This window comes from Ailuropoda melanoleuca, chromosome 17 (genome assembly GCF_002007445.2).
Source record: "Ailuropoda melanoleuca isolate Jingjing chromosome 17, ASM200744v2, whole genome shotgun sequence".
In the NCBI taxonomy this organism is placed as follows: domain Eukaryota; kingdom Metazoa; phylum Chordata; class Mammalia; order Carnivora; family Ursidae; genus Ailuropoda; species Ailuropoda melanoleuca.
In genome coordinates this window covers 40439941-40464171 of record NC_048234.1, presented here as the reverse complement: position 1 = coordinate 40464171, position 24231 = coordinate 40439941, and the positions used below count along the sequence as shown (strand labels likewise).

General features: G+C 39.6%; 1 protein-coding gene across 7 annotated transcripts in view; it reads left to right on the top strand.

Moving 5' to 3' along the window:
* Positions 1–24231, top strand: part of FANCC (FA complementation group C) — a 282752-nt gene that overhangs the window by 92582 nt on the left and 165939 nt on the right. For all 7 annotated transcript variants that reach the window (XM_034646674.1, XM_034646671.1, XM_034646669.1 and 4 more), the window contains 3 exons: positions 5539–5779; positions 7554–7638; positions 12163–12257. In XM_034646674.1, the coding sequence (XP_034502565.1) occupies positions 5615–5779; positions 7554–7638; positions 12163–12257 (345 nt within the window). In that variant the 5' untranslated portion in view covers positions 5539–5614. The remainder of the gene's footprint in view (positions 1–5538; positions 5780–7553; positions 7639–12162; positions 12258–24231) is intronic.

Below are 24231 nucleotides of genomic sequence, written 5' to 3'. Positions count from 1 at the left end.
AACATAAAGGGAAATTTTAAATTTGAACATAGATAGGCTATTAGATGATTATTGCTGTATTATTGGGTGTGAAAGCATAGTTAAGTTTCTTTTTTTTTTTTGAATCCTTAGAAAAAAGAGATAAAAATCAAAGTATTATGGGTAAACTGGTATGATGTCTATGATTTGCTTGAACTAGTTAATGGGTACATAGGGATTCATTTGGCTGTTTTGTCTGCTCTTTGGTGTATTTAAAAATTCTCATTAAATAGGAAAAAAAAACATAAACATAAACAAAAGTTCACTTGTACCACATAGCCTGTGCCTTAAGTGAGATCATCATAAGCTGTTCTCTCTATTGGGTAAAAGTCTGCTGTTTAGGAGTGGTGTCAGATAAAGAGACATCAACTTTATTTTATTTGCATAGCATTCTTTCCTAGCTGTTAGCTTCATCTGTTAGACCTTTGTAACTCTCTCACTCTTAAGGAGGCACACCTTGATCCATAGTCTTAGTAAGGAAAAGGGTACTAGGTGGGCAAAAACCACAGATACCTACTATTTTGCACTTGCTGGTTACTCAGGACATTCAGACCTACTGCTGTCTACACGATTTTTAAAACACTTCCAACTAACATAATTTAGCTGTCCCTTCAAAAAGGGAGATAATCTGAAGTAATTCCTGGTTAATGCTTCTGGTTTCAGGTCCAAGATTTCTGGATAATGTCAGTTCCTCTTCCCATCTCTGTGATAGTCAGTAAATTACAGACTTTAGAAAATTTATCTACTAATAATATACTCTATATATGCAGGAGTAGGAGAGGGAAAAATGAAAGGGAAGGGAATTTTAAAAAATTATATGACACAGCAGGAAAGACATACACAGATAGCATCCAAAAACCTCATTCATGCATTTTGCTCAAGCAGGCATAATTTGCACATGATGATAGAGTACCAGTGGGCACACCCAGCTTTGTGGCTTGGACGATCTCAGTCCAGTCACTGAGGCCTGCTATAGGCTCTGCCCAGAATCCAGATCTTCCACAAACACTTTAAACACCATTGGATCTGCTGGGTCATATATGCCAAGTGGCAGAGCACTTTAGCATGAACCAACTGGCAGTGATTCTTGCTCTGGTCCCTACCCGTATTTCTCACTGCCAGAAAATAGGTAGAAGCAGATAAATGGTCTAAAACCCATGCAAGTTTATGTTCATGAATCCCAGAGATGTCAGCTAAATGTTTTGAAAAGGTGCAAAAAGGTGGACAGTAAAACCCAAGTTTGTTTTCTGCAGTTATCATCCAGCTATCTAGGTCTCCACATTGGAGGCAACCACTGGTACTAGTTTGTTGTTTATCCTCATTTTAAAGGGCATATCCTGACTTGGTACGGACCGTTGGATCACAAGAAACTTCTTGGAGTGGCAGGCCCTGTATGTTCATGGGATTTATATCCCATCATCTGGAATACATGCAAGGCACCTGTGTCTTCTTAATCTCTAGGTTCTGTCAGCCTGATAACGTCAATATGGTAGACTAGTGTAATACACGTTCTGAGTTGATACATCTAAGGGAGGTGAGAGTGAACTGCTTTCTCACATCCTCAGGTTATCTCAATGGAGAAATTCATTTACTACCAGCTTCATAACTACATTCTAGGTGCCTAGGGTAGTATTAGTTTTCTCCAGTTAGGATCCACATCTGAAAATACAGCTTGAGTTGGAGTCACCATTTGATTATGTTTATGATAGCCCAGTATCCTTGACTAAGACCAACTGGTCTCCTGGTTGGAGAGGTGGCGTTTTTTGCAGATCACTAGACATCGTATTTTGATAATCCAGTCTTTCACTTGGACATTCTTACTAGAAGAATATAATGAGGTAGGGTCCCTGATCATAGGCAATACCTCATTGACCTGAATTACCTTCTTGTTCCATGGACTTCTGGTTTCCAATACCCTAATACAAACAGAAGTTTCCCTGCCATTTTCCATGATTTGGCCCAGTAACCAGTTCTAAATTCCTCTTCTTTCTTCAAAGGTTCGTTGTCTACAGCCCACTATCTGGTTTGTATTAAATGTTATATCGGTATATATGAAACTATATCAGTTTGTAGTTGCTTTTTTTCTGAAACCACAGAAATCGACAGTGGTTAATTTAAGAGGAAAAAAATGATTTTGCAGAAAGCCCCTGGATAGTGGACAGGATTAAAGAGAGAGCGGAGGGGCGCCTGGCTGGCTCAGTGGGCAGAACATGCAACTCTTGATCTCAGCTCAGGGTTGTGAGTTCAAGCCCCACGATGGGTATAGAGATTACTTAAAAATTAAATCTTTTTTAAAAAAAGATTTTATTCATCCATTTGACAGAGAAAAAGAGAGAGAGAGAGAGAGAGAGCACAAGGGGGAGGAGCAGCAGGCTCCCTGCTGAGCAAGGAGCCCAACTCAGGGTTCGATCCCAGGACCCTGGGATCATGACCCGAGCCGAAGGCAGATGCCACTCTGGCACCCCAAAAATAAAGTCTTTTAAAAAAAATAGAGAACTGGAAAGCTATAACTTGTTAAGGACATGTTGTAGGGTGGCCTTAGGGATCTAGACTGAGAGAGTCTTTGGAATGACTTAGTTCCATCCTTATGTCAATCTATTCAAGATTCAGATTCCTAGCACAGGGTCTGGTTTGCCTAACTTGAATCATCATCTCACTTCTTGTCTGACACTGCAAGGTGCCTTGATTAATAGGCTCACCAAGACTTGTGGAATGGAGGAGAGGTTCTTTCCTCAAGGAACAGTAAGGTGTTGTAACCAAAAGAAGGGAGGAGGGATGCTCATCAGGCACAGTCAACAGATGCCCATTCCAGAGTGTTCGGATTAGGTCATCATTTCTCAGTAGGGGTGTCATCAGGCTTTAGGGGAAGACCATTTTTCTTCATGAGCTTCTGTCCCAATGCATTGCAGTATATTCAACATCCCCGGCTCCTGGGCACTAAATGCCAGCAGCACTCCCACTGATAAGCATCACTATCAGGTCACCCTTGTTTCCCAGCCATTACCATCTTCCTCCAGACAGGAACAGCCCCTCAGGACCATGGCTGCATGATCCCTAAAGCTATTTCCATTTGAAACGGTCAGATGATTTCCCATTGCTAAGCAAAATGTTGTTTGTAATTTGGCTATAATAAAATAACGTTTTCTGTCTCTTCTACCAAAAAGGTCTTCAGTTTAGTGTCTCCAAATATCTAAACAGGCCTTGTCTAGAACCGTATGAACTATGTAACAAATTCATTAGTTTCTTCGGTTTATTTCCTTGCTTAGGGCACAGACTTTAGAGCTAGACTCTCTGAATCAAATCCCACAACCTGTAGCTCTGCTTTTTACTAGCAGTTACTTCCTTTGGGCTTCTACATAATCTTACTTTGGGTAATTACGTAATCTTTCTGTGCCTCTGTAAAATGAGGATGATAGTGCCCATTTCATAGAGTTGCTTGGAGGATTAGATTAGCTAGTGTGCATGAACTATTTCATATATTGTCAAGAGCATAGTAAGTGTATGTATGTATAAGTATTACTGTATTTCTAAAATGGGATATTGATAATTAAATTTCACACAGATAACACCTTAAAATTTTTTTTTTCTGGGAAAGTTACCTTTTAAAAATTAAATTGCTATATCTGGAAAAGCATTTTGTTATGGCTTTTAGCTTAGAACTATACTTTGAAAAATATCAGTGAATTAGTCATTCCTTTATCCAATATTTATTGTTTGCCAGGCATTTGTTAAATTCTAGGAGACAGGGAATTTATATACCAGTGGAGGAAGCAGTAACTAAGTGAACAAATAATTACTGATGGGATAAGAGCTGTGGAGGAATGAGCAGAAAGCAGTGAAGCAGGGAAGGTTTCCATGTGTTGGTGGAACAGATGAGGGGCCTGGACTGGATGGTGCGCAGAGGAGGAGCGGCCGCGTGGAAATGAGAGCAGGTACTAGAGCTAAGTTTTTGCAGGACTTCAGAGACTCCAGGAAGGAGCTAGGATCTTTTCTACAGGGAGTCAGGATTTCTTTCCCAGGAAGCTTTTGAAGTTGGGAGGAGGTTTTAAGCAGGAGTGTGTTGGGTGTGATTCTCATTTGGGAAAGTTGTTTTTGTGGACTGTAGAGAAGGAATTGGAGACGGGCAGGTGGGACCAGGTAGAAGACTAGGGAAGAAGTGGATGGGGACGGGATGGGATGCAGCAGTGGAGCTGTAAAGAAGTGGATATGTTGAATGAAATCACGCATTTTTATTTTGGAAGTAGAATTGACAGGTGTTGGTGATGCCCTGCATGAGGAGGACAATGAGAGAAAGGGAGGAATCAGGGAGAAGGAATAAATTTTTGGCTACTATATGCCATTCGACAGGATGCATACGTTTCCTCTGTGATTAAACCTTTTTTTTTCTCATGGTCCTTCTTAAGACCAAATTTTTAGTACTGTTTAAAAAGTTTTACCTTCCTGGTCTAGAGTTTTTGTACTGCAACCAAATTGTATGATTTCCTTAAATATTTTGATTTTCTTCTTTAGTAATGAAACCCCCTTTGTTGATGTTTTTGGCACTTAATTGGGACCGTTTTGTCTGTTAATTATTGCTGCTGAAGGTTTAAACTCACTCACCATTTGCAGAGCTGTCTTTTGAAATCAGATAGCTGAATGTGTCATCCCTGCTCCAAGAAAGTCGGAGACCTTGTAAAAGCCTGCATGGTTGAGAAGCAGCCCTCCCTCCTCTGTCCGGTGTGCTTCTTATGAGTGAGGGTAGTAAGGAGCTGGGATGGTTTTGGGCACCTGGGGCTTTTTTAGCCAGCTCTGCCTGAGGCCCACGCTCACTGCGCTACTTGACGGTTCTTCCTGACATGTACTTCAGGTGAGGTAAGTCAGGTTTATGGGCTACTGAGGAGTACACCTCCTCAGTAATTGCAGTTTTTCATATTTTACTAAAATATGATTTCTTCTTGCGATTGAATTGAGATCAAGCATATATACTAATCTTTAATTAAATCGGTTGCTCAAATTGAGGCATGTGCAATGAATTATTTTACTTTTTCCTAAAAAGTGAAGAGAAACTGGGAAGAAATTTCAGTAGACAGTAGGGATAGAGATTTTCTTTAACACCTAAATGAGAAGCCAGAAATGCATATAAAACATGAAAACTTCAAAAACATTTTCTAGACACAGACTATTATTAAACACCCATGGATGTTTTTGATTTCCCAGTACATTAAAATACCCAAATGAACTTGAGAACATTTAAAAATAGCTCAGTCTTCAAAAGAAGATGTAAAGTATTATCAGCTGTGTGCTGTTCGTGCATAATTAGCATGTGTCTGTGAAGGTATAATGACTTCTAGTGGAATATTACTCATGGTAACAAGTTCAGATGGTGAAAATTGGGTGACATGTTTTAAAAGAATTCAAAGATGACTCCATAGAAGGCATTCTATTTTAGTCCCTTGTACTCCCCCTTTCACTCATCAGTGGAATATGAAGTCACCAATAAAAATCCTTTTAAAAATGTTTCATTTTTCCCTTTTCTTCTAGATTTGATGTGTGCTCAGTTTCCTTCAGTGCTTGGCGGGCCACTGTGAAAGTCCATCACCTTTTCCCTTTTTCCAAGATGGCTCAAGACTCAGTAGGCTTTTCTTCTGATTATCAGTTTTGGATGCAGAAGCTTTCTCTGTGGGACCAGGCCTCCACTTTGGAAACCCAGCAAGATACCTGCCTTCACCTGCCTCGATTTCAGGAGTTCCTGAGGCAGTTGTATGAAGTCTTGAAAGAGATGGTAAGTGCTGGACCAAAATAACGAGTCTCAACTATAAAATTTAACCAAGCCTGAATGTTACCTGGGGTCAGGGACTTGTATTGACCTGATGTATTGATGGATTAGAAAGACAAATTACCCATAGGTAATACGGACAGGGGGTGGATTCCTGACCTCTGATTTCTTATGATTTCAGTTTTCTCGATTAGTTACATTGTTATATGAGACTTCCTGACCAATAAATTTGTTTTTTAAAAAAAGAAGACTTTGACACTTATTGTCAGGTAATAATTGGAATTCTTTTAAAGGCCTTTGCATCTCTTAAATATTGAAGAGTTTTCCAAAATGCTTAACCTTTCGTTCTTTTTTTTTTTTTTTAAGAGAAGGAGAGAAGTGGGGCGGGGAGGGGCAGAGGGGCAGAAGAGAGAGAATCTTAAGCAGGCTGCATGCCCAGGGTGGAGCACAGCACTCGGCTTGACCTCCCAACCCTGAGATCATGACCTGAGCTGAAACCAGGAGTAGGACGCTTAACTGACTGAGCCATTTCCTTGTCTTTAATGCTGTCCTAAAGTAGGTTCTAGAAAGGGAAGATACATAATAATATCTCTTTTTTCGAATATTTTAAGTGGTCTTTTCTGGTGAATATTCAGATTTTGAGTGTCTTCGTGATTGTTGTATGATGTGTTCAAAATTTGTTTCATTTTGACATGATTTCTCACTTTTACTGCAATGGATATTTTTATGAGTTAACATGCTTTCATATTATGAAAATATTCTTCGTTTTATACTTACTTTATACTTACTTTCTAATTTCAAAATGAAAAGTGAAATTTTCATTTAATATAGGTGTTCTTGTGTTACATTTTTCTTCCCTTAATCAAATAAGCAAGTCAGAAATTTGAATTATTCATGTTGACGATACAAGTTCATGTGTTTTTAGCAACTAGAAGGAAAGAAAGAGTCTGTATGAGCAAGAGTCTGCTACCTTTTAAAATTGTTTCTCTGTAATAGGACTTTTGCAACTTGGCTTTAAATTGGTCCCAGAAAGTCCAGGACTGGCCTTGATGCTAAGACAAATGTGAAGAATTTATTGGTGCAGCAGCTTACATTTCAGCCTATATACATGTTACCTCATTTAGGTCTTATTTTTGAACTTTCTTGAAAGGTAAAGAAGTGGGAAGAGGGCCAGTTGTACAACAGCATGTAGTTTGTTAACCTTAAGCTGTTTTCTATTTGGTTGATTTTTTTTTTTTTGTCTCAGTTGTTATAGAGTTAAGTATGGTGTCATTTAGCATATAGTAACTGAAATAGTAATAAACAGACACATCTATCTTTATGCTTTGGCTGTTTTTGTTTCTTTTTACAAGTTCCAGAGTTCTTGTCCTCCCAAACCTTCTTTGAAATAGCCCTAGTAAAGTTGAGTTAGGAACCTCTCCTATGGTAGAGTAAAAAAAACCAGGATGAAGATATAGGATTATATAGTTATTACTCCCCCACAATATTTTGTTCACTGTTATACATTCTTTGTTATTTTTAAACAAATTGGCCTTTCCTAGGTATGAATAAAATAAAGGTAATTTTGTAACAAGATTGGTTTTATGTAAATGTGCTGTACATCTTAGTTTTGGTGATGTGGTTTAAGGATGAAGTAAGGTGATTACTTGTTGAATTTTATTTGAAATTCCTACTTTTCTGAAATACATACTAAGTATTCAGACTCCTTCAACCTGTGGTGTCAGTTCAGCTTTCTAAGTTGTGTGGTGTTTATTGACCAAAACATAATTTTCTTCTACAGGATTCAAATACAATCGTTGAAAGATTCCCCACAATTGGTCAACTGTTGGCAAAAACTTGCTGGAATCCTTTTATCTTAGCATTTGGTAAGAATCCAAAGCCTGTCTTCTCAAAATACAAACTTTTAAAGATAATTTTAATCTTTGCATTGTTTAACAGTATACAGAGCTTCGAATTATAAATTTTTGTCCCATTGTTTACAAAACAATGATTAAGATTTACTCATTGTTCCATTAGAAACAGCATCGGGGCACCTGGGTAGCTCAGTCAGTTAACAGTCTGCCTTCGGCTCAGGTGATGATCTCAGGGTCCTGGAATCGAGCCCCGCATCAGGCTCTCTATTCAGCGGCAAGTCTGCAAGTCTGCTTCTCCCTCTCCCTCTGTGATCTGTCTTGCTTTCACTCTCTCTCAAATATATAAATAAAATCCTTAAAAAAAAAAAAAAAGAAAAGATGGCATCCTTTTCTTATCCATATATGTTCATATAGCTAATTTCACACACATGTGCATACACACCTATACACATGCAGATCCGTAAGAAAATAGAATTTGTATTATAGACTCTTCCAGATGATTATCATAACCTTATTTTTAATTCAGTGTGAAATGGTTATAATAATGAAATAATTTCCTGTTTCACAATTTCATGTTGATTCACATACTACTGTTTTCCATGCGTAAAATCATTCTTCAGCGTCTGAATCCCCCCATGGCCCTGACATTATTTAGGGGTGACGTTGTGGTTTTACCCAAGGTAAAGAGGAATTTAAGGACACTTTGGGGTAGATGTTCCATCCTTGACCTCCTGCCTACCTGTCTAGCCTCGTTTCCTGTGTAATCCTCCACAGGCACACCACACGCATTGTAGCCAGGTCGAGTTACTAACAGTAACTTGAAGGCACATGATGTCAGAGCTTGTGACATGTGATTCCTTTGCCTGGAGCTCTGTTTTCATCTCCTGTCCTCTTAACCTTTCTTTGAAATAGTTTTGCTGGGGCTGAGTTAGGAACTTCTCTTAGTGTCTCCGTAGCTGATCGCATCTCCCTTAATTGTAACACTTAGTACACTGTTCGTAATTGTTGGTTTGCCTGTCTGATGTCCTGGAAGACTGAATGCCTCTCAAGAGCAGGAACTGTGGTTTTAATTCTTTTTGTCGTCCTAGGGCCTAGCATAGGGTAGAGCAGGCACATCTGAAGGTGTATAGTTGAGGTTTATTGCCTTGACTTGGCTGTATTTTTAGCTAGTGTAATATTTACTTGATGATGGCTTTGCAGGATAGGTAATTATGGATTAGAGCAAGGAAGTCACTTTCCCCATAATGTAAAACTAATAAAAGCCAGGATCCCACCCCTCTAAAGCCTGCATTGTTGTAATGATCTGTCCTGTGGATCACACCGTTGTGGTTGAAGTGGTCCAGTTCTGGTTTTAACACCAGCCAGCCTCACATGAGTATGTATATATTCACTGAACAGCTATTTATTAAGCTTTTTTTTTTTTTTAAATATGCAAGGCCTAGGAAAACATGGCTACAGTTCCTCTCTCTGGAAGCATACAGTCACAGAGAAAAGAGACCTCAGCAGATCAGCCTGACTTAGAAATGGCTTGTGTTTATGGAGTTCTGAACAGGGAGCTGAGAAAGAAAGGACAGTTTTTCAGGGGATCTTGAGCTGGGGCCAACTCTTAGGGAACAGTAGATGAGACGGGACTTTCTGAGACAAGCCACCAGACTCGCTAGGTTTCAGATTCCTTATTTGTAAAAGCGAGAGAGGCTGGACTGATTTATCTGTATGGCCTTAAACTTGTATCTGTCTTTGATCTTTCCTTATCACCTATCCCCATCACATTTGCCTCCTCTGACCACCAGAAACAAATCCTTCATCTCCTTTTGTTTCAGTGCCTCTGTTATGTTTTGAAGTGCCTGTTAATTTCAGCTTCCTGTTTGAGAGGTGCCTTGGGTTCTGAGCTCAGTGGAGACTGAAAGGCAACAGAACTCTGTAATGAATCAAGTCTTGCCTGTGTTGCTACTGTTGTTTTGCTAGTTGGGTACTTTTGTCCAGGAAAAGGTTAAGTCTTTTTTAAGGTTAAGTGAGAATTGGATCAGAAATAAGGATAATAAAGAAAGAGGAAGGATTTGGAACTGAAGACACCATTAAGAGGAGAGAAAAAACGGAAGAGAGGGAACACCTTTTATTCAGGGGTGTTCTCTACATAAACTTACTGCTTTCACCTTCTTGGAATTCTGGCTGGTTGTTTTGAGCTATGCCCTCATGATTAAGCATAACAGCTATAACCTCACTATTTGCTATTTATTGCTATATAAAAATTTGCTCCCAAACTTGGCAGCTTAAAATAATAAATATTATCTTATAAAATGCTGCCTTCACACTTTTAAATTATAGATTAAGGAATTTTAAAGAATTAATTTATCTTTCATTTGGAATTTTAGCTCAGGATACCAAAAAAAAAAAAATACTAGGTGGCAAATATATGCTGGTATATTCTTTTCCCTTCCACTCATTTTTAGAATCCAAATTTGCACGAAGATCTGCTGGCCCTGACTATTTGCATGATGAATCCCAGTTTTCTCATCTCACTTAACTGCCCTGCAGGTTGTCCACTTTGAATCTTTGGCCTCTGGGAGGAGCCTGACAGATGCCTGCTCCCCTGCAGTGAGTGTTGGTGGCACTCATGAATAGGGAGTGATGGCTTGCATCTGTAAATCCCCAAAGCAAAATAAGCTCATTAGCAGTGCATTTCAGTGCTTTTCAGTACACTGACTCTGGGCAAAGGAAGGCACCTCCTAAAGGTTGGGTTAACATTTCTCTGGCTGCTCTCCGTTTTTGTTTTTGTTTTTCTTTTGTTTTGAGAGAAAAATTTGAAAAATGATATACTTGTTGAACTAAATGTCCAGATTCACTCAACACCTGGGGAAAATTTCCATCTTAGATGATTTAAGTTCCATAAAATAACATTTTCTTTCTTTTTGTCCTATTCCTTCTCCTCTTTTAGGGGTGGGTGCCTGATTTTTGGAAATGTTCCCCATCGGGCTGCATTTTTTCTAACAGGGGAAGCTGCTTGTGTAATAAGCATATCATTGGATGTGTCTGACGCTCTGTGATATGGAGATAGTTAGAATTTCTTCTAATATTTAAAGCATAGGAAGTACAGCAGTCATATTTTTAATCAGTGGCATTGGTTCAACCTGAAGAATCCTAGGATCTTCAGACGTTAAATGACATGATTCATGAAATAAACCTATAATAGGCAAGCCGGTGATACATCTGAGCTCATAAAAAAGGAGAAAAATCAATGTCCCTCAAAATAATCCCCGATAAAGTTTGTTCAGAGATGTTATTAGGGGAGCATAAACTTACGATGTTTATGAGGGAAAAAGTGGGTTTGATAAACAATTACTATTAGTGTTCTTTGGTGTATGGTTGAAAATGCAGGGGTAGCTTACTGCAGTTTATATTTCCTTATTTCTTGTTACTGTAGCTCTTAGAAATGCTGTGTTTATGAGACTGTAGAAGATGAGAGGGTAAAGGGCATCAGGTGATTCTCCAGAGGCTTGATTCCAGGTGCTGGGCTTCCTCAGCTTCCACTCCACGGCCTTCGGATGAAGGCTGCCGTTGCTTGGCTCTCCTGTAGGTACTGACATCTTCAGGTTTAGGCATCATTCCTGCTTCCCAGTTGTGTTGTAAAGTCTCCAGCTGGAATGGACTCAGTTACCAAACGAGGAAAAAGAAAATGGCTCAATTCTTGCCAAGTATAAGATTTCAAAGTTCAGCATTTTCATCACATATTTGGTGATGTTTTAAATTTTAGAGTAAAGTATAAGGAACATGTAAGAGGCTTCTATTTTGTCCAAACCATTTAGTACTAAACAGAATATATTTTTATTTATTTATTTATTTATTTATTTATTTATTTTAAAAGATTTTTTAATTTATTTATGTGACAGAGAGACAGCCAGAGAGAGAGGGAACACAGCAGGGGAGTAGGAGAGGAAGAAGCAGGCTCCCAGCGGAGAAGCGGGACGTGGGGCTCGATCTCGGAACGCCGGGGTCACGCCCTGAGCCGAAGGCAGACGCTTAACGACTGTGCTACCCAGGCGCCCCCAGAATATATTTTTAAACAATCCTTCTGTTAAAGTTGTTTTTAACAAGTGAGGGTATTTTGGAAAACCAGAAAATTAAAAGATTAAGACTGAAATATTGACTACGGCTTATAACAGTTTTATTACCTTTAAAAGTTTGAAATTACTAACAGTTTGAAATATGCTTTAAGAGAACTGATCTTGAGAAAAGTACAGTTCTTTTAGTTATTTCTGTCATTTTCTTTTGGCTTTAAAAATTGTTGCTGTATCAGAAAGGGAATTGACCACACAAGGGCAAGGCATAAGTGATCCCAAAACCGCAAGAATAAAAACCCCATGAAGTTAAGTTTCACACATGGTCCTAGATGCTTGTTCTGTGACCTTAGTAGTTGGAGATTTTTCTAAAATATAATACATATATTTCCTTTAAATACAGTGTTTAAAAAAATTTTATACTGATTATCTTTTCTTTCTATTTGAGAAAACCTACTTATTTTAGTTTTCTTTTTTGCAGATGAAAGCCAAAAAATTCTAATATGGTGCTTATGTTGTCTGATTAATAAAGAACCCCAGAATTCTGAAGAATTGAAACTTAACTCCTGGACACGGGTAAGAGTAAATCTTGCCCTGCACTGCTTGCACTGAATCAATTGTTGAAAGGTGCTCCTTTGATAGTCCAGTTCTATGATGTTTTAGAAACTTTTTCAAATACCGTCTTCACTGTTCCATTATCTTGCTGGGTGTAAAGTTATTCAAGAGATTTTATTTTTACTTGATTGTGAATTCCAGATGATAGGAGTCTTTAGGGTGAACTTTTTCATTCCTGGAAGACCTAACGTGTGATTTTGAAAAGTTACTTTCAGGTAATGAAAAGAATGTTCTCTCTTTCCTTCTAGCACTTGCTATCCTTCCAAAAATTGTTTCTCCTTATCAACCTAGTTTAAATATTAAATAATTTCTAAGTATTTCTCTGCCTCTCCCAGGATCTAATCTGTAGTAAAAATGAAAATTCAGAAGTGCCCTAGGAGCTGCTGTCTTTGTTTTATATCCTGAAGTTGGTATCCCGGCCAGGGTGCTCAGACTAGCACCTGGTACTCGTTGGCTACTGCTGCTCACACAGTCAGATTGGTTCCTTGACTGTGCTAGGCCACATAGCTGATAGCTTCCTGCATTCCCCCTGTCTGTTTCTGCTTTCTCTTGAAGGGCAGGCACAAATTGGCAAATGTTGTAAGGCTGGGCTCTGCTGCCCTCATCACCAGCAAGTTGCCTGTTCTTTTCCATACCCCCCACTGTCCTGCTGTAATAACCCCAAGGACTCACTGATGCCTGTCAGACTCCACTTAGTATGCATATGGTTCAGATTAGCTGCTTAGTATTATGAAATCACCCACCCAGATTAATGCATACAGTTTTGTCTATCAGTCTGACTGGTGATATCATTCCATTCACTGCTTTTTACCATTCCTTTGTTTTATACAAAATTGCTGACAGAGCTGACAAAGACAGTGTTCGTATTTTTCCGTTAGATTTAAAAGAAGAATTGAAGGGACAGCAGAAGTGAAAAGGATTGGGTGGGGGAAGGAAAGGGTGCAAACTTTAACTGGAAGGTAAATTACTATAAAGAGCTAAAGAAGGGAACCGATAAGTAGAATTAGGGAAGAAAAGTTATGAAAAACAAGGCTATAGAAATAGAATAACATAAATGTCTACAAGTGTAGCACAGGAAGGTTAACTTAAAATCTTTTTTTTTTTTTAAATTTTATTTATTTATTTGACAGAGAGAGAGACAGCCAGCGAGAAAGGAAACACAAGCAGGGGGAATGGGAGAGGAAGAAGCAGGCTCATAGCAGAGGAGCCTGATGTGGGGCTTGATCCCACAACACGGGGATCACGCCCTGAGCTGAAGGCAGACGCTTAATGACTGTGCCACCCAGGCGCCCCATGGAAGGTTAACTTAAAAGTCTTAACTCCTACCATCAGGCAATTCATAGACTGGTAACCAGAGCTACGTATAGGCGTGATGGTGTTATAGAGGACAGTTGCTCAGACTTGGGGATTTGTAGATCTGTCCTACAGGAGGTGATACTCCAGCTGAGCTTTGAAGGGTGGCTAGGAGGGCAGGGACAGAGCTTTAGGAAGGATATTTCTGTCAGCAGAAACAGCATGCACAAAGATGGTGGTGAAAAAGCCAATGCACTTTTCAGGGAACTGCAGGTACTTAGATAATGCTTGAGCTTGGGATTGTGTACAGCTGGTGATAAAGCATGAAGCCGAATGTATAATTATAAGTGGTTTTTGGTGGCTCAGTCAGTTAAGAGTCTGCCTTCTGCTCAGGTCATGATCCCAGGGTCCTGGATCGATTCCTGCCTTGTGCTCCTTGTTCAGTAGGGAGCCTGCTTCTCCCTTTGCCTGCCGCTCCCCCTGCTTGTGTTCTCTCTCTCTCTGACAAATACATAAATAAAATCTTAAAAAAAAAAAAAAGTTTTATTTTATTTTGAAGACGGGGAAACCAAGCTATTTTATTTTATTTTTTATTTTATTTTTTTTAAAGGTTTTTTAAATTTATTTGACACAGAGATAGCCAGCGAGAGAGGGAACACAAGCATGGGGAGTGGGAGAGGAAGAAGCAGGCTCCCAGCGGAGGAGCCTGATGTAGGGCTCCATCCCAGGACTCTGGGATCACGCCCTGAGCTGAAGGCAGATGCTTAACGACTGAGCCACCCAGGTGCCCCAAACCAAACTATTTTAAACAGAGAAATTATTTGGCCAGGTGTAAATTTTAGAAACTTAACAGCAAAAGGAAGTTGATTTGGAAGGGGGCAGGTATAGCACTTTGGAAGCTATTGTAGTGATGAAGGTGAGAAATCATATAGCCCTGAATGAAATGGAGAAGAGAGGCCAAATTTATGATATGAATAAGGTAAATATTCAAAAGATGTAATGGCAGGTTAAGTGCAGATGTACTTAGGTGTAGGTGGAGTTGAACATACTGTTCTTAGAAGAGTGAGCTGATTTATACATAAGAGGGCTGACAGTCCTCAGGGCTTGGGAACAGTGGAGCCTTGGGTGAGGGTGAGATTGCCCAGGGAAGGCACCTGGCATGGGGATGGGAAAGAGCTTCGGGACAACCTTGGGAGACATTGGCATTTAAGGAGTGAGTGTAAGAATAAGCTACACGGTGGGTCAGAAACAGAGAGTCAAAGGTGTAGAAGGAGAAAACCAGCAGCATTTCAAGAAGGAATGAGTGGTCATTCATATCCAATGCTGTAGTGCAGGACTGTCGAACACAAAAAATACATACTACATAGGTAATTTAAATTCTCTAGTAGCTGCTTTAAGAGACAAAAATAGCCAGTTGGAATGGCAAAAATTGACAAGGCATGAAACAACAATTACTGGAGAGGATGTGGAGAAAAGGGATCACTCCTACATTGTTGGTGGGAATGCAAGTTGGTACAGCCACTCTGGAAAACAGTGTGGAGGTCCCTTAAAAAGTTAAATTGAGCTACCCTATGACCCAGCCATTGCACTACTGGGTATTTACCCCAAAGATACAGACGTAGTGAAGAGAAGGGCCATATGCACCCCAATGTTCATAGCAGCATTATCCACAATAGCTAAATCGTGGAAGGAACCGAGATCCCCTCAACAGAGGACTANCCCAGCCATTGCACTACTGGGTGTTTACCCCAAAGATACAGACGTAGTAAAGAGAAGGGCCATATGCACCCCAATGTTCATAGCTGCATTGTCCACAATAGCCAAATCATGGAAGGAGCCGAGATGCCCTTCAACAGATGACTGGATTAAGAAGCTGTGGTCCATATATACAATGGAATATTACTCAGCTATCAGAAAGAACGAATTCTCAACATTTGCTGCAACATGGACGGCACTGGAGGAGATAATGCTAAGTGAAATAAGTCAAGCAGAGAAAGACAATTATCATATGGTTTCTCTCATCTATGGAACACAAGAACTAGGAAGATCGGTAGGGAAAGAAAGGGATAAAGAAAGGGGGGGTAATCAGAAGGGGGAATGAAGCATGAGAAACTGTGGACTATGAGAAACAAACTGAGGGCCTCAGAGGGGAGGGGGCTGGGGAAATGGGATAGACTGGTGATGGGTAGTAAGGAGGGCACGTATAGCATGGTGCACTGGGTGTTATACGCAACTAATGAATCATCGAACTTTACATCAGAAACCAGGGATGTACAGTATGGTGACTAACATAATATAATAAAAAAAAATTTTTAAAAAGAGACAAAAATAAATAAGTGAAATTAATTTTAATAACATTTTATGCAACCCAGTATACCCAAAATACTATCATTTCAACATATAATCAATATAAAAATTATTGATGGGGCGCCTGGGTGGCACAGCGGTTAAACGCCTGCCTTCGGCTCAGGGCGTGATCCTGGCGTTCAGATATCGAGCCCTACATCAGGCTCTTCCGCTATGAGCCTGCTTCTTCCTCTCCCACTCCCCTGCTTTGTGTTCCCTCTCTCGCTGGCTGTCTCTATCTCTGTCGAATAAATAAATAAAATCTTTAAAAAAAAATTATTGAGATTATTTTATAATCTCTTTTCATACTAAGTCATTGAAATCCAGTGTGTGTGTTGCACTTAACACTTTACATCTACATGTTACATACTAATTCAGATGCTAAAATTTCACTGGAAGTTCTTTCTCTGTATTTCTATTTCATAAAATTTATATTTGAAAAAGTAGGTTCACATACCCAAATTGTTACAAAGAAACTTATAACTGAACAAAGTGTCAGTTTTTTAAATTTAAATTTAATTAAAATTTTAAAAATCAAAAACTTACTACCTTTACCATACTCAGTACATTTGGAGTGCTCAGTAGCCACATGTGGCTAGTGGCCACTGTATTGGACAGGGCAGATAAGGACGGAAAAGCGGTGCTTGGATTTAGCCACTTAGGAGGAATGACCTTGGTGAGAATAGGTTGAGTGGGAGGTGCAAGAAGTAGCCAGATTGCTACAATTCAAGGAATGTGATTCAAACAGCCTGAGTCAAAAACTAAGAATTTCCTCCATAAATTCTAAAATTCAATAAAAATTCAGGTTATTGAATTTGCAAATATTAGACTGAATTGTATGAGTTGCATTTTTAGAACAGAGATGAAATAAAAATCCTGTTTAAAGGCCATTATGTTAGCATATGTTAATATGTTAGAAATACATTAATACAGCATGTTTGTTTTTGTTTCTGTTTTTGAAGTTTTACTGGTAACCTCAAATGTCCCATCAAGTAACCACCTCAGTGACTGTTCTTACAGTTTAGAGATTTGTTGAAGTCACAGGACTCTTTCACGTCTTTTCGGAATACGTGGTTCTTGAGAAACTTAGTTTTACTGATGATCAGCTGAACAGCTGCTTTTTGAGCACCTGCTGTTTGTCAGGCACTACAGCCGAGGCTGAGGATATCGCAGTGGATTTAGAGATAGTCCGTTCTGAGAGGTCATAATCCAGGGGGAGATACCCAGGCATGCCAAATATAGGAGATAGCAGTCTTCTCTGGGCAAGGCCATACCTCTGTACATTTTATTCTGATGAGAAGAAAACAACAGAATACCAGGGCGGAGATGAGTGAAAAGGGTTTTACTTCATCTTTGTTCCCTTTCAGAATGCAGCTGTACGTAGTATCCGAATGTTACCTGTGTTGCTTTAGTCCTCTACTTCATTCTTCTTAAAAGAACACACAACTTTTAAATTACAGAATCTAAAAACATGGAGAAAAGTGCATCAAGCACAAAAGACAAGCTTAACACATTATTGCAAAATAATTTGCAATTATTTTTGTAACTACTTTTGCGACTATCCTAGGTCAGGAAATAGAACAGAGCATTACCTGCCTCTCAGCTCCCTGCCCCCGTCCCTCTTTCTGCTTACATGCTCGTTTGTCTCCCTCTGGTAGTAACCACTAGCCTGTCTTTTTACATTGCTTTATGATTTTACCACTTAATTATGCAGTTTGGCTTATTATTTTGACTTGATATAAATGAAATAATACACTATATATTGTTTTGTGTTTGTTTTATTTTGTTCAGAATTGTTTGTAGGAGTCAGCCGTGATCTTAGATGTAGTTGTCACTTGTTCATTTTCATTACTGTGTGGTACTCTGTTTTGCTAATGTATCAGTTTATCCAGTCTGCCTTTGATGGGAATTTGTTTCTGTTTGGGGAGAATTGGGAACAGAGTTGCTGTAACATTCTCTCCTGCATATCCAGGGTTCAAAGCATGTATTTTATAAAGAACTACAAAGGAAAAGAAGAGCAACAGGAGAGCTAGAGAATGTATTTTGTACATCACTTCAAACAAATACTTGTGAACAAGCCTTGCGCATGCCCTGTTTTGTGAAAATAAAGAGCATTCTAAAAAAAAAAGTGGAATTATAGGTTATTCGATATGCATATCTTTAATTGTATCAGCTCATACTAAGTTGTTTTCCACAGTGGTGGTGCCAGTTTAAATCCCTATGATCAGTGTGTAAGAGTCCCATAGCCTCCTGGTTACGTGGCATTGTCAGACTTTTAAAGTTCAGTTATTTTGGTAGATGTGTGTGGTAGTATCCATTATGGTTTTAATTCTCCCTGAAGTTGAGTACCTGTTTTGTGGAATTCCTGTTCAAGTTTCTTAATTGATTTTCTACTTAGCTGTCTTTCTTATCGATTTGTAGAAATTCTTTATATGTACTGAATTTGGGCACCTTTTTTTTTTTTTTTTTTTTTTTTGGGTAAAGATTTTATTGATTTATTTGAGAGAAAGAGTGCTCACAGAAGGAGAGCAGGAAGCCCAATGCGGGCTCGATACCAGGACTCCAGGATCATGAGCCGAAGGCAGACACTTAACTAACAGCCACCCAGGCACCCTGGGTACCATTTTATTATATATATTGCAGCTATTTTTTTCCATTCTGTGGTTTGTGTTTACATTTCTTTCTTTTAAGGAAGACATTTTAAATTTTACTGTAGTTAAATTTATCAATCATTCCCTTTGTATTTGATAATTTTGTATTTTGCTTAAGAAAATTTTCCCCACTTCAAGGTCATGAAAACATTCCATATTATCATCTAAAAGTATATTGATTTGCCTTTTCCATTTAGGTTGGTGTAATTGTTTTTTTGTGTGGTCTAAGTAGACATCTACTTTCACTTTGCTTCTGCATGGATACCTATTATCCCAACACCGTTACTGAAAAGTTCTTTCCTTGCTGATGTATGGTGCTAACTTCATCATAAGTCAAGTGTCTTTGTATGTGCACATATGATCCAAAATCTCTCCATTGGTTTCATCTATCTATGATCATTAATTTTGTGTCAGCTGGACTGAGCTCTGTGGTGCCCAGATATTTGGTCAAACATTATTCTGGGTGTTTCTGTGAGGTATTTTTGAATGTGATTAATATTTAAATAGATTGGGTAAAGTAGACCATCCTCTTTAATGTGTGCGGGTATTTCATCCAATTAGCCAAAAAGGCTAAACCATCCCACGAGAGTTTTCTTTGTATCGAATTCTAATAAACAGTGGGTTTAGAGTGAACCCCAACTTGTATGTTTTGTTATTTTTGGTGTAATACATCATTGTCAAGGCATTGTACAGGGAGTGTCCTGAATTTTTAGGAAACCAGTGGTTTCAGAAATGATGGCATACCAAGTTTCAGAAATGATGTATAAAAAGTTGCAAGACAGGCAAGGGAGTCAGAAGAGACAGTAGGTTTGGTGCTGGAACAACTGCCCTAAAGAGTGGTCAGCCAAGGGGCAGACACTGATGCTTTGGAAACATGATTCTACATTGTTGGTAATTTCCATTATTATTTGTTTTTGTGTTATTTGGGATTTGAAAATGCTAACCTGGGGCGCCTGGGTGGCACAGCGGTTAAGCGTCTGCCTTTAGCTCAGGGCGTGATCCCGGCATTATGGGATCGAGCCCCACATCAGGCTCCTCTGCTGGGAGCCTACTTCTTCCTCTCCCACTCCCCCTGCTTGTGTTCCCTCTCTCACTGGCTGTCTATCTCTGTCGAATAAATAAATAAAATCTTTTAAAAAAAAATGCTAACCTGCCTCAGCTCAGATGTTAAAACTTAGGGAAAGAATTATTGTCCAAGTTTGAATGGTAATTTAAAAGGGAAAATAGCATATTTCTTGAGGGCAATTAGTGAAAGACAATAAATAGAGGCAAGGCGAAATTCAGGGGCAAGGCTGGGGATGCAGGAGATTTCTCTTCCACAGCTCCACTCTGGCAAAACATTGGCAATCCTGTATGACTGCTGTCTCTTTTGTTTTGGTTTAATAACAAACACAATACTAATATCTTTTCCTACCTGGATTCTATTTGCTTGACTTTCTAAAACCTGCAGTTTCTTTGTTTCTTTAATTTTTGTATTCATACATTTGGTGGATAGTTATTAATTGCTTTCCCAGTATCCATCTCCCTCCTTTCTCACCTTCTTACAGTACCATGCATTTCTCAGCAGTGCGTTGTGCATCTTGGGTGAGACTTACCACACCACAGTCTTGGGGCTAGTCCTGCCTGGCTTAACCAGGACCACCTCTCCCTTTCCTTGGCCATAGTGAAAGCTCAAGATAGACATAGAGCCCACACTGGAAATCAGTCCTACAACTTTTGTTTGATCAGTTGGGAAGTGGGTTTTATATTTCCTGCCGAACACGAATTAGGTAGTCCCTGAAGTTGCTGTCAGTCATTGTGGGTCCACCACTACAGCCTGCCTGGGAATGAATTTAGTCCTGAGGAAATAGAGCTGAGAAAAAGAGAAAGACGGTCACGTTCAGGTGGTTTTTGGCCCCTGGACCAAGCCTCTCGTAGACTTCAGTGCTCTAGTACATTCCCTTTCCTGTTCAAGCCAGGTTTGGTTTAGAGTTGTTTTTACTAGCAGACAACAGCGTCCTAATGGAGAAAACAGACTTATTTGGGGGCTTAATAAACTATTTTCTTAAAGGGTTTCAAAACTCAGGTATTCACATACACAATTGCAAAAGAAAAAAAATAACCTCATTTACTCAAAGGATGGTATGAATCAATAGTGAATTTGACAAAATAATTACAGTTACTTAAAAGTTGCATAGTTGATTCAGAGTTGTTTTTCCACCACCACTTATGATGAAGATGTGTATTAAAGAAGGCCTCCTTGGAGGGTGACGGCAGCAGCATGGTGGCCTGACGTTCTCATTTTCGTCCCTGCTAAACATTTAAAATTTGATATTCACCCACAAAGAGAAATGCCTGTGTGGGAACTGTGGGATCCAGCAACAAATGCCGAGGGACCCAGGAGGCATCTCACCCACCTTTATATCAGGTAATAGAGCAGGTAGACCCCAGTTCGGGATGTGGAACTGGCTGGAGCCTGTGAACTGGCCTCAGCAGAGGCCCCTGGAAAATGCTGACTTGGGCAGATACCCGCAGATACCAGAGCCTTGTACAAGTCCAGGTTTCTACAGGAGACATTCCAGCACACTGTTGGAATAGTAATACAAGTTTGGACACTTTGAAATGGGCCCTGTTTCCTTTCTCGGCTTGTGTGAGAAAGAACAAGGTGTGAGAAGGGGCTCCAAGACACATGCAGCAGCCCAGCCACCTCAGTGGACTCATTTCGTGTTGTTGTGGATTATGATTTCAGACACCGGACATTTGGAGTAACAGAAGGTTTGTCACAAGTGGTAGGACCAGGGCCTGCAGAGCTTAAGGAAGAGAATTGGACAAAAAGGTTAAAGCATATATAGGTCACATAGTTCTCCTAGAATATAAATTATATTATTTTTCTTATAAAAGCTAGGAAACTTCTAGCACTCATATTTATAGATAAGTTGAAATATACTTTCTTTGTATTCTGTCCACCACCAAACATAATGTTTGGAGACTTGAGAGAGAACGAGACCAACTCTGACCTAATTTGCCTCCCTGTTACCGAAAGCCAAGTTTGTCTGCCCGTTGCTCCAAAGGCCAATACTCAAGAGACAAGTGTTTATGGTAAAGGAATGTGAGCTTTATTCAGGAGGCTGGCCACCTGGGGAGAAGGTGAACTCTTGTCTAAAAGCCAACTCCAAGGTTTCTGCGTGGCTGGGAGATTTTTAAAGGGGTTTAATCATTTAAGGGAATGAAGTGGTCTGTGACATTTCTTGTTATGTGCAGACTCGGTGATGCCAGCTACAGAGTTATCTCAGTGCTTGGAGGTTGTGCAAGAAGTTCTAGTTCCTTGGTGCCCAGAGGGGGTTGTGCAGGAACATCTGAATCCTTGGTACCCAGGGGTTGTGTGGGAGTGCTCTGTTCTTTCTGCAAAGGAGGACGCGGTCTACAGATGTGCTGAGGGAGGTCCGTGAAGTCATTTATATAACCTTAAAAATGAAAAACATTTCCCTGAAAGATTGCTGGGCTAATCAGAAAGCTAAGGGGGCTTCAAACAGACTTGTTGGCCACTGTGCCCTGGGAACATTCTGGTCCTTTATTCCCTAAGGCCAGTGGTCTGCAAATCTCAAAGAAATTGAATTAATTCTGTTACAGATCAAGGGCCTTAAGTCAGTGCATGTGAGGAGTGTGCTACCTTGAAGCAGGTTAACCCTTAAGACCGGCTGGAGTGCTGTGACATCCCTCCCTATTCCATCTCTCATTAGCTTCACTGAAGTTATTTATTTGAGCCTTACTTCACCTGAAATGGAGATTTTAACAGTTTCTACTTGATAAATTTTTTGGAAGATTAAATGAGATAATCCATTTCATTCAAGGGATTAAATTAAATGAATAAATAAAAATATATTAAAAATGAATCAAATAAAGAAGGTGTCCTTCATAGCTTCAAATCTGTTTTACTTTTTTTTTGCACAATCCTGAAGTAAATTCATGATATGCTCTTCACCTCACACTCATTTCCATAGTTGCGCAATAATGGCATAAGCCCAGTAGTTGAACATTATTGCAATTAACATCTTTATCCATGTTACAGCTTACCCAATCACAAAGGACTGGTCTTATATATTTCTTTTAAAAATACCTCTTTCATTTTCATCCCCATGAAAATTCCCCTTAAATAAATTATGAACTGTTTACTTCTTTATTCTGCACATTTAGAACTTTCAAATATAGTGTGACTTTCCTGGACCCAGCAACCTCCCCTCTAGAGTGTATGCAACTGTTTCCACAGCTCTTCCCCAGAGAGCCACATGGCTCCTTCCAGAATCTCTCTCAGGCCACTGCTCAAATATCACCTTATCTGAGAGGCCTTCCTCATCATCCTGTCTCAGGCACTCAATCTCCTTATTTTGACTTATTCTTCTTAGTGCTGATCACCCCCTGACATTTTTTTTTTTTTTCTGTCTGCCCATTCCCTCCCATCTAGGCTACAGGTTCCATGAGAGTAGAGACTTTGTTCTAAACGTATAGAACAGTCTCTGCCACATAGTAAGAATTCAATGCTTATTTGCTGAATGAGTAGATAAAGGAGTAGGATTTTAGATGGTAAACCCTGGTGTGTATGTGGTGGGGGAGTGGGATTCCACTTGGAAAGAAGAAAGTGAACAGACAGAAGGTTGGGTATAGTCAAGAAAAAAATAATTTTCCATTTAGGCTGGAGAATAAGGTACTTATGGAGAAAAGGAGAAATTAAGATTAGAAAAAAACAGTTGGGGAAAAATTTTGGAGGGCCATGTATGCCAGTTTGTGAGTTCATAAATTAGTAAAGGCAAAGGAAGGAGCTACTGAAAGTATTTTAACTGTGGCATTGGGAGAGGGGCATTTGTCATGATTGGTATCCCTCCCTGTTTTCTCCCTTGCTCTCCTCTAGTCTTTTTCAGTCCTTCATTCATTTATTCCATAAATATATCCTGAGTACCTACCATGTACAAGCAGATATTGGGGAATATAAAGATCTTGCCTTGCAGGATCAAGTGGTTTTATTGCAAAGTAACAAGTGAAGGAGTGGAGGACAGCGTATTGAAGGTACTGTGGTAGGCCAGTGAAAAGGGAAAAAAGCCTAATTGGGAGTTGGGGAGGTTTGCAGGGCTGGTCAGGAGAGCTTTCAGAAGATGACAGTTGAGCTGCATCATGAGTTATGAGTTCCTTGGGAGGCAGAGGCTAGGGGTGGTCATGGAACTGGAAGAACTGAAAGGGATTTGAGGTGCATGTAGGAGAGTAGGCAAAGAAAAAGCTAGAAAAGCTCTTCCTAGTAATGGTAGTAAGAATGGGCTATCCCGTATATGATATACTGGCTATGCATGAGAGGTAGACAAGGCCAGATCCTGAAGGTTCAAATGGCCCCTAGTAAATTGTGTCCTTAACCCGGAAAGCAAGGAATTTAATTGGAGGGGTTTAAATGGGAGTGCAGGGGCACTTACATTATATGCATGTGAATTAGTGGCTTCAGTGCTGAAAATATATTTGAAAGTATAGGAGGGGAGGACTTGGGACTGATGAGTTGTTAGGGAAAGGATAGGGGAGCAGTTTATGATAGTGTCGAAAGATTTTAGGGAACTATTGGGATACATCAGAGTTAGGTAGATGGATGTCAGACATCCGTCCCTTGACTCTTAAAACGGATTTAAGAA